The 15,766-nt window shown below is 34.9% G+C and overlaps 1 protein-coding gene across 8 annotated transcripts in view; it reads right to left on the bottom strand.

Moving 5' to 3' along the window:
- The window catches only part of MGAT4C (MGAT4 family member C), a 742,934-nt gene that overhangs the window by 43,580 nt on the left and 683,588 nt on the right, over positions 1-15,766 (bottom strand). For 7 of the 8 annotated variants that reach the window (XM_058741864.1, XM_058741865.1, XM_058741866.1 and 4 more), the window contains one exon: positions 6,095-6,144. The exons of the other annotated variant lie outside the window; for it this stretch is intronic. In XM_058741864.1, the coding sequence (XP_058597847.1) occupies positions 6,095-6,144 (50 nt within the window). The remainder of the gene's footprint in view (positions 1-6,094; positions 6,145-15,766) is intronic. 8 annotated transcript variants of the gene reach the window in all.

The raw sequence follows: 15,766 nt of genomic DNA, 5'->3' as shown, positions 1-15,766 counted from the left end.
TCTCCTGTCTCCCTGATTTCTTAATATTTCATTTTATTTATTTAATTTTTTCCAATTTCTTAACATTTTAATATCGAACTGCATCACCCATTTATATTACCTATATGATTCTAGATATATGAGTATGAAACAGCTGATTCAGAAAGGGAGCTCAAGCTGAAAAAAAATTTTGGTATTTTTATCCTTAATAGTATGGTTATCTCTGAGATAGAGAGAGATGCAGTATACACACTTTAGCATTTTCCATCCTGTTAGAAAAGAGAAATAAAAATATCAGATGTGCCTTTCCTGGCTTAGTGTCATTAGGTCTTTTTTTTTTTTATTTTTTATTTTATTTTATTTTATTTTTGGGACAGAGAGAGACAGAGCATGAACGAGACAGAGCATGAACGGGGGAGGGGCAGAGAGAGAGGGAGACACAGAGTCGGAAACAGGCTCCAGCTCCGAGCCATCAGCCCAGACCCCGACGCGGGGCTCAAACTCACGGACCGCGAGATCGTGACCTGGCCGAAGTCGGACGCTCAACCGACTGCGCCACCCAGGCGCCCCTGTCATTAGGTCTTTACTCAGCCAATCTTCTATTGAGTATTTTGATAATCAGAGAAAAGCATTCAGATTTCATTTTTTTTAAATTAATTTTTACAGTTTATTTTTGAGGGGAAGGGGAAGGGGGTGGGCAGACAGAGAGGAACCAGAGAATCCAAAGGAGGCTCTATGCTGTCAGCACAAAGCCTGATGTGGGGATTGAACCCATGAACCGGTGAGATCATGACCTGAGCTGAAGTTGGATGCTCAGCGGACTGAGTCACCCAGGCACCTCTACCATTCTGATTTCTATATTTGTCTGCCTATAAGGAAGAAATGTGCTCAAGTGATGCATTTTGGCTATTTCTGGTCTCTGTGAAAGTGAATTTTGATGGCATATCTGTGGTATGCTTAGTATTACTTGGCTATAGTGAGAGATTTTGCTGATTATGCATATGTGTGTGTGTGTGTGTGTGTGTGTGTGTGTGTGTATCTTGAATAATACTTATACTTCTTATTATAAATTAAGAAATGAGCAAAATTGTCCTTAATTTCAATGTCTTAGGTATTTTTTTTTAGTATGAACCTATCTCTTGGGTCTGTTATATCTAAGACACTGGTTACACCTAAGCATTTACAGGGTAAAGCCAATGTTACTAATGAATTTTAGAGGGCAGCGCTATTATTTCTAAATATGTCCTTCCAGATTTCTGGAGTATGTAGAACAAAGTTAAATTAATTGAAAGTGAGGCAATGAATTACTTTTACCTTATGTTTTTTGTGAATCTAGGTTGATTGGCTGACAAAATGTCACGAATTCTTTACCCTTCCTTGTACGTATTCCCTCTTCAGCATGACTTTGCAACGTCTCCCATCAAGAGGTGTAGTCTCTTTCCCACACATGAATGCCAGCTGAATTTTTAATATATTTTGGCTAAAAGAATGCTATAGAATTAATAGTGTGCAATTTTAAGCTTAGAACTCAGTAGGCCCTTCATGCTCCAACACTCCCTCCTAGAACTCTTACTACCACAGAACAAGCCTGCCCTAGTTTTGCTTGAAGTGCAGAGACCACTCAGAAAAGGTTACTTTTTTTTTGTTTCTGTGGCATTTCTCCATTATGAGAATAGAAGTTGTTCTTCAAGTCACTGTTCTTTTCCCTCATGACATAATTCCTCTAGTATATTGCGTATTTATAAAGCTTGAAATCCATAGACCATGGACACGCTTTCATTATTGTCAGTAACAGAGTCATTCTCAGCCTGATTATTTTATACTTACAAAATGGGCTTCCTCCTTTTCCAATACACATGCAAAAATATTGATCAATATTGAGGTATTTAATCTGTAAGGAAATACTTACTTCCTGGTTTTACGCAAAGCAGTAATTTCTATGGAATGTGGAAACATAGAAGCTGAGAATTTTAACTAAGAGACTGTTCATAAAGGTTTTCTCATTTTGGTTTGAGGTTGAAGGTTGAAGACTCTCGATGGTGTTGTGATAATGCTGCCCTTGGAAAGGGGAAGTTGCTCATAAATTTTATCATATTAAGATCAAAATTAAGACATTTTGAACTGAGAATGTTTCACTACTCTAACATTACATGAAGAAATAAAATCAAAAGTAACAAGATGACTGATCAGTTCCTGAGGAGTCCATATTTATTGGAAAGAACAGACAGTAATGTGGGATCACATATCTACTGTGATGAAAGAATTATGAAGGGCTAACTTTTTCTGTAGGCTGATAGTTCATACTGCAACGCACGACCGTGCACTAAAATATCTCACTGGAGACTGGCTAATCCCACTGTATTTGAATAGCATACCTTCTCCTGCTTCATACGTTGTTATTAACTCTTTGGCTGAGCCATAGGAAGTGGAGTAGTGGCAATAAACAGAAAGTGTTCTAAAAGGGCTCTACCTCTCAATTTAATTAAAAGGAAAAATGGGAACACTTGGATGGCTCAGTCGGTTAAGCATCACACTCTTGATTTCAGTTCAGGTCATGTTCGTGAGATGGAGCCCTGTGTCAGCTCTGCACGGAGAGCCCAGATCTTCTTGGGTTTCTCTCTCTCTCTCTCTTTCACTCTTGCTCTCGCTCTTGCTCTCTGCCCCTACCCTTCTCTCTCAATAAATAAACATTTTAAAAAAGGAAAAAGGAACCATATGCACTACAAATATTTGGGAAGACACAAATTACTGCTAATTCTAATTGTTCCTACATACTGTTGTAAAAATAAAAATTGAGAAAATAAAATAGCTTATGAAAATGAACTCAGTACTGATGGATTGAAATTTAGTTTGAAAATCTCCTCCTTCTTCCCTCAAAGGACAGCCTGTTATAAATAGAATTTTTTTGCAGTGATATTTTCACATCTTTTTTGAAAATACAGACAAGAAAATAACCATGTGGTACAGTTTAAGGTAAAATAAAAAGGATTTTATTGAAAAAAACACATAACACATAAACATAATGCTATTTTCTACAAGTAAATCTGGCTGATTTAAACTAGTGTGAAAGTGCCAGCCTCCAAAGGTAGTAAACAGAAATTTTTGAAATGTTTACACCAGAAAGTGCCACCAACAGTGACTTTATATATACATCTTTCACATGAATAAAGAAAAGAAAACACTTGTGTATGTGCATTGCCATTTTTAGCTCCCTTTTCCAGCTACCATATGGGTAACTTCATTAGAGAGCCTGAATGTGTATTTTATGAATTGCCCACTTGGTTAAACAGTAAGCATTAATGATAATTACAAGAATCTCAAAGGCTATAAAATTAATATCGTGCATTTGAAGAGTCTAAGAGATTAGAAGAGGAACACAAATTATGCTTCTTTTATTTTCTTCAAAGGCAGATTCAAACAAAAACTGTACTCTCTTTCTCTTGACAGGGTTTAATAATTTAGCAAGATTAATGTGATAAAGTCCTTGCTTCAGGAAAGAGAAAGAAGTAACAGAAGCATATCAGAATGATGGAAGGGAAAGGTCAAAGACTAGGAAGGAAATTAGCTTGAATTAAAGTTTTAACAGATTTTTCTGCTAAATATTACCATTTACACTCTACCAAGTGTAAAGAATTAAGTATTAGCATCTTTATAGACCCACAACACTTGATTTTCTGCTTCAAGCCAGTATATTGAATCTTATAGCCAGAGTAAGCTTGTGATGAAAAGATAAATACAATTAAAATAAAATTATGTACAAACACATCTGTATATATATATTTTAAGTATCCTTGATCTGATATGAATAAAAAGGAAATATGTAGAGACTCATATAAAAGTAAAAGCAGAAACCCTGAGAGGTAAGTCATCTCCAAAGCCAGCTTTCTAGGTGAGAACTTCTAGCAATTCTTAGAAAGCTTGAGCTTCCCTTTTGACTGTTTCGTGAGGAACAGAGTGAAAAGCATAAAAGTCCCTTCTCCAGATAAAATGAGAAATAAACCTCATGGGGAAAATAATTCTGAAATGAAATCTTGTCCTAAGTGCTGGCTGGAGAGAAAAAACAAAGAATTAACAAGTTAGTCCTCATCACAGATCTGAAGTATGAACCCATGCTGTTTGTTGGGTTAAAAACCTAAAACAGAGCATTTAGCTGCCTCCTTGCCCCTGTCGGGGACTGGTAAAAGCAAGTACTGTACTTTAAGAATAGAACTCCAAATCTAGCCTTAAAGAATTCCCATCAATAATATTCCACATACCTGAGATTGTATTCAAAAACAAAAACACACAAACAAAATAGGATTTTATAAGTGAAAACAACCAGGAACAACAGAGAGTACAATCAAAACCACAGATTAGAGGTTTGGCTTGAACATAAGAAAAAGAAAGAAGAGAATATTAAATCTGTAAAACCCTCTAATGGAATTTGTTAACACAAGGGTATAAAAAAAGAATAAAATGAGATTAATTACAAGTCACAAATGTAGATTAACACAGTGAATTGGTTATGGATTCAAAGAACGTGGCATTAAGAAATTTATGTGATGGGGGTACCTTGGTGGCTAGTCGGTCAAGCATCCAGCTCCAGATTTCAGGTCAGGTCATGATCTCATCGTTTAAGTTTGAGCCCCATCCCATGTCTGGCTTTGCACTTAGAGCATGAAGCCTGCTTGGGATTCTCTCTCTCTCCTTGTCTTTATGCCCTTCCCTGCCCTACCTTTCTCTTTCTTTCTTCTTTCTTTCTTTCTTTCTTTCTTTCTTTCTTTCTTTCTTTCTTTCTTTCTTCTTTCTTTCTTCCTCTCAAAATAAATAAACTTAAAAATAAAAAAAAAACTATGAAATGATTTGGAAAAAAATTAAGAGACATAAAGAATAGAGAAAAATGGAAGCGGCCACATTAAAAGAGATAATGACTGAGTAATTCCAGAATTGCTGAAAAAAACATCTCTGCTCGGATACTGTAGGGCTAATAAATCTGAAGTGTGATATATAAAAACTGTACCTAGATTCATCATAACTAGCTTCAGAACACCAAAGATCAAGAGATTTTAAAAGCAGCCAGAGAAAAATAGCAAATTTCAGACACAGGTATAGCAATTAGGCAGAGAGTTGACTTTCCAATAATAAATAGACTCCAGAAAACAGTGGAATAAAACCTTAAATGGTGTCAGAAAAATTATTGACAATCTAGACTCACATTCCAGGGATATTAATTTACTATAATGAGAGCAAAATACAGGTACTTTCAGACAAAATAAAAAAAAAAACCTGAATCATGTTCACTAAGAGAAAATTGAAAGAACATATTTCACAAAGGGAGATAAAGTGGAAGTTCTGATAAGAAGGAATGGAGCGAAAAGAAAGTGAGAAATATGTGAGTAAATCCTCCATAATATTAATTTACAAAACTATAATAATAATTTCAACCTTTGGAATAATAGAGCAAAAATACATATAACATTAACACAAAAATCTGGATGGCTCATGAGAATTAAGATATTCTAAGATACTTGTATTTTAGGAAGGATTTAAAGATATTAATACACTCTGGAAGATACCTTAATTGTGTTAGTTGTATACTGTAATTTTGTTCTATGACCTGTTTTTTCTTCTAGTGTCAATATGTTTCCAAGTTTAATTCAAAATATCAAATACATGCTTTGATAAACTTGTAAATTTCCAATAAACATCCTCTAGAGTTTTTACTGTGAAAGTAGTAGTATTGAAAGAATAAAATCTGGGGCGCCTGGGTGGCGCAGTCGGTTAAGCGTCCGACTTCAGCCAGGTCACGATCTCGCGGTCCGTGAGTTTGAGCCCCGCGTCAGGCTCTGGGCTGATGGCTCAGAGCCTGGAGCCTGTTTCCCATTCTGTGTCTCCCTCTCTCTCTGCCCCTCCCCCGTTCATGCTCTGTCTCTCTCTGTCCCAAAAAAAAATAAATAAAAAACGTTGAAAAAAAAAAAAAAAAAAAAAAGAAAGAATAAAATCTGCTTACATAAAATTAATGAGCAAATAGCTCCAATTTAGGCATGAGTTTGACTTTATGAAATAGCTTTGATAATATACAAAAAAATTGTAGCTCCTCAGAATTTTACTGTGAGTGACAGATAGCCAATCTCACCTTAAGAAAGAAGCTGTCATAATCTGTCCTGTACAGAAAATTTTGATACACTATAAAAAAAAAGTCCAGTATTACTAATATATTCCTCTGGTTTATTATTAATAAAAGTAAAATAAACATATTCTAGATAATTTGTTATTTCCCATGCAGTTGCATTATGTTCATATTTATTAATATTTTCTAAATTGACAGAATATATACATATTTTAACTTTGTTTTATATCATAGCCTATCCCTTTACATTAAGTAAAATTATTTAAAAATAGTTAAATGCTTGAAATATATATTATACAATATAAAGATATATATATACATATATATATATATATATATATCTTTTAACATTACAATTGCTTTTTTCAGGGTAGTAAATAAATTAGATATATTTTATAGTATTTCATTTAAGCACAGGATTATTTGCCTTTTGAAAATAACTTCAGGGGGCGCCTGGGTGGCGCAGTCGGTTAAGCGGCCGACTTCAGCCAGGTCACGATCTCGCGGTCGTGAGTTCGAGCCCCGCGTCGGGCTCTGTGCTGACAGCTCGGAGCCTGGAGCCTGTTTCCGATTCTGTGTCTCCCTCTCTCTCTGCCCCTCCCCCGTTCATGCTCTGTCTCTCTCTGTCCCAAAAATAAATTAAAAAAAAAAAAAAAAAAAAAAAGAAAATAACTTCAGTCCATATTACCTAGCTTCACTTCACCTAAAAAGTGTACAGGGTACTTTGTTACGAATGTCTACATTACTGATTTTTCCATCATGTATAAAGGCTTACAATATTCAAGAGAATGTTTTTGCTATAACATTAGAAATTCATTGCCTGGAACACAGTTTGCTACTGCAGTTCTCCATACCATGTAACAAGGTTATTCAGAAGAAAACTGTGCAGTTATAAGAAAATGAGAACATGAAGAGAAGTCTCTAAAGATAATGTCTTTAAAAGTCATGTGGGCATTCTTTGAGCAAAGATATTTTGAGTAACAAATATGTTGTTATTTTGCATTACTTTTCTTGACTACACTTAAAAGTACTATTTATATACATTTTTTAAAAATTCAGTGCTTCTCTGGGCTATGTAGTTACTTCCAAGGAGACAATAATGTTATTTTCTGGAGTTTGAAAATTCATATGCTCTTAAAGCACAAATTCCTCTGTCTCGCCTGGTATCTCCATTAGTTTTTTGGGTTTTTCTTTTTTCATCTCTGTTTAGATGTTCTGTGCTCAATTACATACTCACCTTCACTGGGATATCTGTAGTTTTCCTCCATTTTTAATACTGTAGCTCTCACATATGGCAAGAATAGTTGCAATTCTAGATTGATCTTTTAAAGTTTATTTATCCATTTTGTGAGAGAGAGAGCATGTGCACCTGCCCGAGCAGGGGAGGGGCACAGAGAGAGGGAGATCTTATAGTCATGAGATCATGACCTGAGCCAAAATCAAGAGTTGGTCACTCTATGGACTGTGACATTCAGGCGTCCCACAGATTGATCTTTAAAATGGTAGTAGTCATTCTGATAATCTTATTTCAAATAAACTTATTTGTCAATATGGAGGTATTACCACTCAATCATTAGGGTCAGGCAGAAAGGAGGTGGCATTTAAAGAGGTCTCACTATAGGGGAGACTGTGTGGTTTAGTTGGTTAAGCGTCTGACTTCTGCTCGGGTCATGATCTCACGGTTAGTTCCAGCCCTAAATGGGGCTCTGTGCTGACAGCTCAGAGCCTGGAGCCTGTTTTGGATTCTGTGTCTCCCTCTGTCCCTCCTCTGCTCTTGCTTTCTCTCTTTCTCAAAAATAAATACACATTAACAAAAATTAAAAAAAAAAAAAAAAGAGGCCTCACTACAGATTCCAAGAAATTTGGTCTGCAGAACACTGTAACAGTAAGTCAAGTTTTAACAAGCTTTTGGTATTTGACCACAACAAGGCATTTGGACTATGGACTTTATGTTTTTAAATTTATGGATGGAACACATTGATGATAGGAGTCCAGACACTAGAAGTGGTAATCAGATGATCAGGCAATTATGAAAGAACTGCATGTGTTTTGAAAATTGTATAACATCCTTCAAGACCTGGATGTCTTATAATGTCTTGTAATGATCTATGCCTTCTGACTATTTCCACTTACTAGTGATCTGACCTTATATTTCAAGATAGATTTTAACAGATCTGATTTTTTATACGGTAAGAACTGATGAATTTTCTGAAAGGCTGATTAACAAATGGAATCTGATGATTTAACCTTGTATGCAGATCACCAAATGGAAACTGAAACATACACTGAAAACACAAGACCTGGGCTTATTAGTGGTTTATAAGGATTATATTTGGCTGATAATTGCTCATATATTCTAAGGAAAAATATCACAGAGGTGTACCTGAGAAGAGATATACATGAAAAAAAATATTCAATTAAGTAAAGGGTAATTAAGTAAAGATAATTTCTCTGAGTGTATTAAGTCATATGTTTTCTTTTTATAAATATTATTTTGATATAAAAATAATGTTATTACTATGAGAATTTATCCTATTTGATATTTAACATACTAGATGGCATTTTGATGTAACTTAAATTATAATATATATGAGTGATTTTCTTCTTTCTGAGGCATTATTATGAACAATAGTTAATTTTATATACTTCTGTTCTTTATTGTGATTAAATATTTTGAATCATGTTACAAATAATTTTGTTAGCACAGAAATTTCAAAGAATTAAAAAAAATTAGTTGATGGAATTATTTTATTATTCTTGACCATTTCCAATATTCAAGCTTCAAATATTTAATATAGATATTTAAATATTTAACATATAAATATACATTTTTAAATATATAATGTAATTATTCAGCCTGTCATAATAGCAAACTTCATTTCTGTGTAAAGTGAAAGCATATATTGGAAAAAATCTCAAGGTGAGGGAGATAGTAACCCTAAAAACAACTATAAACTTGTAATGGTTATGGAAGGATTTTCAAGACAACAAAATGTCATCAGATTAAAAATATCTGTATGTTGATTTTCTGAAAAAATTCAGAGTTCCTTGTTACTGATAAATATTTGAATACACACGCAACACATCCTAAATTTTTGGATAAATAAATTGCTTCAGTTACACAAATGTCAGCTATTACTATACTGCATGTTAAATAATAATAAATGTGTACTTTCTGTACTATTCCCAAACAGTTTTCTTCATGGGCACAGGAGCAGCTCCAAGAGTCAAATCAACCACACAACATCACTCAGTGAAATTTACGGCAGATAAGGAACACAAAACATGAGGGAAAATGAAAGGCGGAAAAATTACCTTTCTCAAAAAAAAAAAATCTATGCTCATCTGAATCTTAAATCATATATTCTTTTCCCTTCATATCATTCTTGATAGGAATCTTACAGAAAAAAAAAATTCGTTAAAAGTGACTGTGCTTCACTGTCAAGAAAAACCTATGGTCAGGGATATACTGAATTCCCAAAGCTTTCATCATTAATATTTTATGAGTCTCACTGATCTGTTCTATATAGAAGAAACATTTATCTTTCATTTGTGCAAGCACTGTCTGCTGAGGAATAGATTTCATCTGTAAGCTGGGTGGTGAAATGAAAACGGCAGCAAAAGTAAGAGGAAGCAAAGTGTTCACTTGATTTCTTTTACTAGGGTCTGGCTGCACTTTACTGGAGTTGCAGAGTCAGCCAAGCAAAGTGAAAGATCTTTGGGGAACTATGAAGAGTGTCAGTTCTGGGCCAGTATACTTTGTTCTGCCCATGTGAATGCCCATGTATTAGTTGACTTCTAAAGGAAATGATTAGCCACGGTGACTTTTGTTGTTGTTATTATTGTAACTTAAACCTTTACAACAAAGTCTGGTGCCTACAGCATTTGGGAAATCATTTGCTCAGTCTTGAAAATTGTGTTCCTTATAGATGAGATGACTAAAAGGCAAATTGGTGATCTTCCAACACTTCAAAGTGAAAAAGCTAGATGTTTTCCCTCTCAGTAGTGTGTGGCTTGCCATGTAGGCTCACCTAGGACACTGGAGCTGAGAATTCCCTGTGGACATCCACAGAAAACATCGACAGAAAAGTCAAACAGAGAAGAGGGCCCAGAACACTCTGTCACAGTCAAAAAGCACATTGGACGTCGTTTATTAGGTTCACTTAGAGCACAGGTCCATCTAGAGTTACAGGAAGTGGAGTATGGTTCCCTCACGTGATTGAAAAGATAATCTCTGGTGAAATGTATGTAGTGTAAAATGTATGTAGGGAAAACAAGCAAACAAAAAAACCTCTGGTTTTGAATGAAACCAGGTTTCTCTGGTAGAAAATACACAATTCAAAGCTATATGAAACAACTGTGCTTCTTTTCTTCAGAGCTCTTACCTCAATTTTTAACTACATATTACCTAGTATGATTATTTAACATCTTTCTGATCTCTTAGAATAAAAATTAGACCCTGTTTATTTTGGTTCACAATTGTATCCCCAGAGTCTTATACACTGTTGGCAGGTAATAGGTGTTCAGTAAGTTTTTGTTAAAATGTTTGCATATTTTTCATTTTCATCAGTGCCTGCTAGCATGTTTTACATCATAATCCTTAATAATGTTTTTGGTGAGAGTAATGATTTATTCGAACTGCAGCTACAAATTATAAATCTACATAAAGAACTATGTTAGAAATAAGTTGATAGTAATTAGCCTAAGATTAGTTTCTGGGGCACAAAGAGTTAACCATTTAGTTGAGGAATAAAGTATATGTGAACAATTATACATAATTTGAATTATTAGTGACAAGATATTAGCTTTAATCGTAAATAGGTACCAGACACACAGAAATGAAAATACATTCCTGATAAAGAGAACTCTATGAGTAAATACATTGGAGTGAAAAGAATATAAAACACAAATTTTAAAAGGTGTTGATAAGAATGAGAGTTTAGAATGTCCAAGAGAACACCACCTTATCTATAAGTGCCATCTAAACCTATTTCTCCCATTGGTTCGTCTGTTTAGATTCTGTAGCAGGAACACACATGATTCCCATGACCTGAAAGGATCAATGTTCAGCAGTCGTGATGATGTAATATTGCCAGAACTGTATGCAAGAGTTTCTTTTCTCAAACTCCAGCTAGTATATTGTTTTAATTCAAGCTTTCCCTGTGACTTAAGCATCTTTATTTTTTTTATTCTCTTTTCTCTAAACTTCAGTTCTTCTCTCATTGCCCCTTTCCCCAGTCTGTTTGCCAAACTCCTTGGCATACTCATTCAGACTCTACAAATGGGAATGAAATAGTCATTTGTAGAGAAAAGTAGCCATTTGTAGATACTCTCGAGTTGAGTAAAATTGTTGCTTAATAGTTATCCATCAATGGATTTGCTATCCCAATGGTTTCAACAAATACTTTTTTTTTTCCATTAAAATTAATTCAAGCATTCTTCTGAATAATTTAAACTAATTCAGTACTCACTTAAGCCTTTGTTTGGCCAATAACTCACTAACTCTATTAAGCTACATCCATTTTAGTTAAATTTTGTGTAAATTTAAAAAAACAATATTATTCTAACCAAAAATATGCTGTATGTGAAATGGATAATCTATTTAAAGCAGTAATATAACAACTAAAAGTTAAGAAAGCAAACACAACATGTCGATTGGGAAAATTTTCTGGATTTCCTAGATTTTAAAATCAAAGTAGCTTTCTTTAAAACTAATATCAAACTAATTAAATTTATATAATTATATAAAATATAAGTAATTATGTAATTATAATTATTCAACTCTAACAAAACATGTCTGAGTATCCAACTTAATATTTTGCTTATCTTTTAGATGTAAAAAAACATATTCTGTTTTCATTTTCCCTCAAATTCTTTCTAATTTCAATTTTATGAATGAACAGTGTTAAGTTTATACAAAGCATTTTCAAATGTATCCACATTTCCTAGGAATACGACTTGATTTAGAAAAATATAACACTGTACACAAACATTTTATTCATAACATATGCTGCTGCAATCCGTTTTCCTCAAAGATTGAGCATCCCCTATGTTCACACCATTCTTTTCTTTGTGGTCTACTCATCTCTCTGTTCACATGTTTGTTCAACCTTTTGTTGATTTCTCCTCCCTTCAGAAGGAACCATCATTTTCTTGAGGAGCTGGGTTGAGACAGTGTTTCCAATTTCCATTCTGCTGGTTGTAAACACATGTGTCCTATGTTCTCTTGTGAGAGATAGATAGTCCATGCCATCTCATCCCTCCCTCCTAAAAGTTACATGCATGCTCTAAGGAGGAGACATAGGAAATTTAACCTCAGTCTGATGTGGTCTGTATAGTTGACAAAGGATACTCTACCTAGTCTTTGGTAGCCATAAATATTTACTTTCTTTTTTTTTTTTTTTTTTTTGACACAAAACCACAGTATGAAACTTCAGTTTGAGCTACTTATAATGAACTAAAATGAGGAGGGTCTTTCTTCTTGCTCTTCCCTCTCTCATTTGTCCATCTCTGTGTGTTAAGAGCACTATCCTAGCAGCCCCTGACAGGACTATAACAGTTGTAAAGTTATCACCTCACACTGTTTACCTTAAAATTCAAATCAACACATTGAAATTGCCCAAAGAAGTGGGAGCCATAAGTCTTACACAGAATGAAAACAGAAATAAAAGTGAAAAACAAGAGAATGGATACATGTCCTCTTTGTTCTCAAACAAGGTGGAGAGGGAAGCGTGCAAATAGGTTGCCCACTGTAATCATTTAATTAAGTATAAAATGAAATGAGGCCTACAGTTTCAGTTTTTATAAAGAAAGTAGAAACTTCTGGATGTGACAGACCTATTTGTGGCACAAGGCCTCTCCATCAGGTTTTTGATACACAGAGGGAAACCTCTAGACAGATTGACCTCTTTTAAGTCATTTCAATAATAAAGAATTGCTTTTCCTTTATAGCATTTTTCAAGAGGCTCCATGTCTTTTCATTTATTTCATTAAACAAACAAAAAGAAAACTACTTAGGTAAAGTTCAAGCAACTTTCACAATTATAAATTATAAAGAAGCAGAAATGGTCTGTAAAGTCTAAAATCCATTCTGTTGTTCAACTACTCTTGCAAAATGCCCATTATAACTTGTGGCATTGTTGGAAATTTAATAACATCATAATACCATACTTATACAACCTCAAGAGTCCAATAAAGTGGAAATAGTTCACTCATATAATTGTAACAAATCACGTAATGATAAAGTTCTATCCTAAAATTTAATTCTATCAAGTCTTGAATTGGGAAAATGTATAATCACCTAATTCATAGCTGTTAAAGTGAAAGAAAGATAATGCAAAATGATTTAAGAAAAGAGATGTGACAGGCCTACTTATTCCTGGAGGCTTTTCCATCAGATTTTTTGATACATAGAGGGAAGCCTTTAGGCAGAATGACCTCTTATAAGTTAAGACAGAAACATTTCTTGCTCAGATTCTGGATCTTCAGAATACTTATCTGAAGATTTCAGCCCAACAGAGGATTCATTTCTTGTTCCAGAAAGTGGTTTTGGGAGTGAAATCCTGGATTTTGAAGGATGACAAGAAAATCCTTTGGTGGGTAGACATTTCTCAATGCTACTGGAGACTGAGGCTGGCCAAGAAAATCCCTCTGTAGAAAGTCATGACAAAGGGAGAAAAGTACTTCATAAGCTTCCTGGAAGAAGGTTGGGGTAGGAAGGACGTTCTCCAGTCATCAATTCTCCCCACCGTACCATCCTATATGGGCCTCCAGCTTGGTAATGGGGGACAGGTAGAAAGCCTGGGTCCGCTGTTTTAATTTCAAGTAAAGAGACGCATAGTGAAAATGCAAATTTCCAAAAGCATCTTATTAAGTGTTTAGCTAAGCCATTCCATAATATTGTTGTCTGCACCTTAATTTTGTGTGACAAACAGCCTTCAGATACCTTGATCTGACACTAGCCCCTCCAGTAAGTACATGCCGTAGATGACAGCTCGCAGAGTCACAGCAAATGTAAGTTCTTAATGTGATACCCCAATGGTCCTGCACTTTCCAAGGCCTTCCCCATGTGCCTTCCTTTGATAAACCCCTGCAAAACTTACCAAAACTCCAGTACTTTTTGCTTGAATTGACAAATCCAGCCTTTGCCTGGGAACCCCAAAGTACACTACCCACAAATCCTACCAAAGGCATATTCTCCCAATCCTGATGCACCCTCTGCCTGTACCCTTTCTTAACCTCCCTGGTAGCCCCTAGAAGTGTACCATGTATCTTCTCTAGGACCTCTGAGTAATAAACTTCTTTACTTCAATTCCCTTTTGTTTGTTTTGTTGTTGTTGTTGTTGAGCCCTAGTTTACCATTGGATACCCCAGAGATCTACCTAACACATGAAAATTGAAAAAGGGCACAACACATCTTTAGTATTTTTTCCGCTAGATTTCATTTTTTTAATGCTTTTATTTATTTTTGAAAGAGAGAGTGGAAGTGGGGGAGGGTCAGAGAGAAAGGGTGACAGAGGATCTGAAGCAGTCTCTGTGCTAACAGCTTCGGAGATGACAGCAGTTAGCCAGATGCAGAGCTCGAACACACAAACTGTGAGATCATGACCAAAGCTCAAATCAAGAGCAGGACGCTCAACTGACTGAGCCACTCAGGTGCCCTGACTAGATTCCATTTTAAAGGATACTGTGCCATCTGTTCTATTGACTGAAGGCATGTAATATTATGAATCCTGCTGGTCCAGGTTCATGATAAAAAAAAAAAGGAGTGAACTTTCTTGCCATGCAGAGCAAGAGCAGGAGCAGAAGTAGAAAGGCCAGCTGGTCAAATAGATCCTGGATCTACGAGTCCTCTCAGCTGGACATGTTATTACTAATAACCCAGAGGACTCCCTGCCTTTTGCCAATGCCAAAATTGCATTACCTCTCTAAAATTTCAAATTTCACATCCACTTCAGTTGATTTCGGTCTGCTGTGTGTGATCATTTCTCTTAAGTCATTGAAATTTCTCAGACCAACCTGTGCTGAGGCCACTAATGGCCAACTCATTATTTCTTTGTTGGCCAATTTTTTAAAATTATTAATTGACTTTATTATTAGAACTCAGCACAGAAATATACTCATGAATCAGATTGTTTATGGACCTTGTAGGAGATGACCCTCTAAGTGTGTTCTGACACGTATACCTTTGTGTGTTCTAATCATATTTTATTATTTTTCTAAAAACATCTTATGGAGAAATACACTTGGAAATCCCAGCTTATGTAAAAATATACAGAGAGAGAGTAACTCTTAACAACGATTTCCATCTATACAAATAAATATTATTAAGGGAAATTTCACCACAGACTATCAACTTGTACTAAAGTTGAAATTTAGGGAGAAAATATCCATTGGCAAATATCTTGATGTTTTCAAAAGAAAAGTTTGGTTGACTAGCTTTTTCCTTATGTTGATTCATTCTTTCAAACAAATATTTACTATATTTCTTATTTACCAGGTACTTGCAAAGCATCAGAGAGAAAGAAAAAAATCCTATTCTTATAAAATTTACAATCTAGTCTAAGAAGACAAATAAAAATAGTCTCTCCGCCCCTCCCACACTTGTGCTCCCTCTCTCTCTCTCTCTCTCTCAAAATAAACTTTAAAAAAGAAAAAAGAAGTTATAACTTATTTCAA

The sequence above is a fragment of the Neofelis nebulosa genome, chromosome 8 (assembly GCF_028018385.1).
Source record: "Neofelis nebulosa isolate mNeoNeb1 chromosome 8, mNeoNeb1.pri, whole genome shotgun sequence".
NCBI lineage: Eukaryota > Metazoa > Chordata > Mammalia > Carnivora > Felidae > Neofelis > Neofelis nebulosa.
Note: the sequence above shows the minus strand (reverse complement) of the source record. Positions and strands in the feature narration are given on the sequence as shown.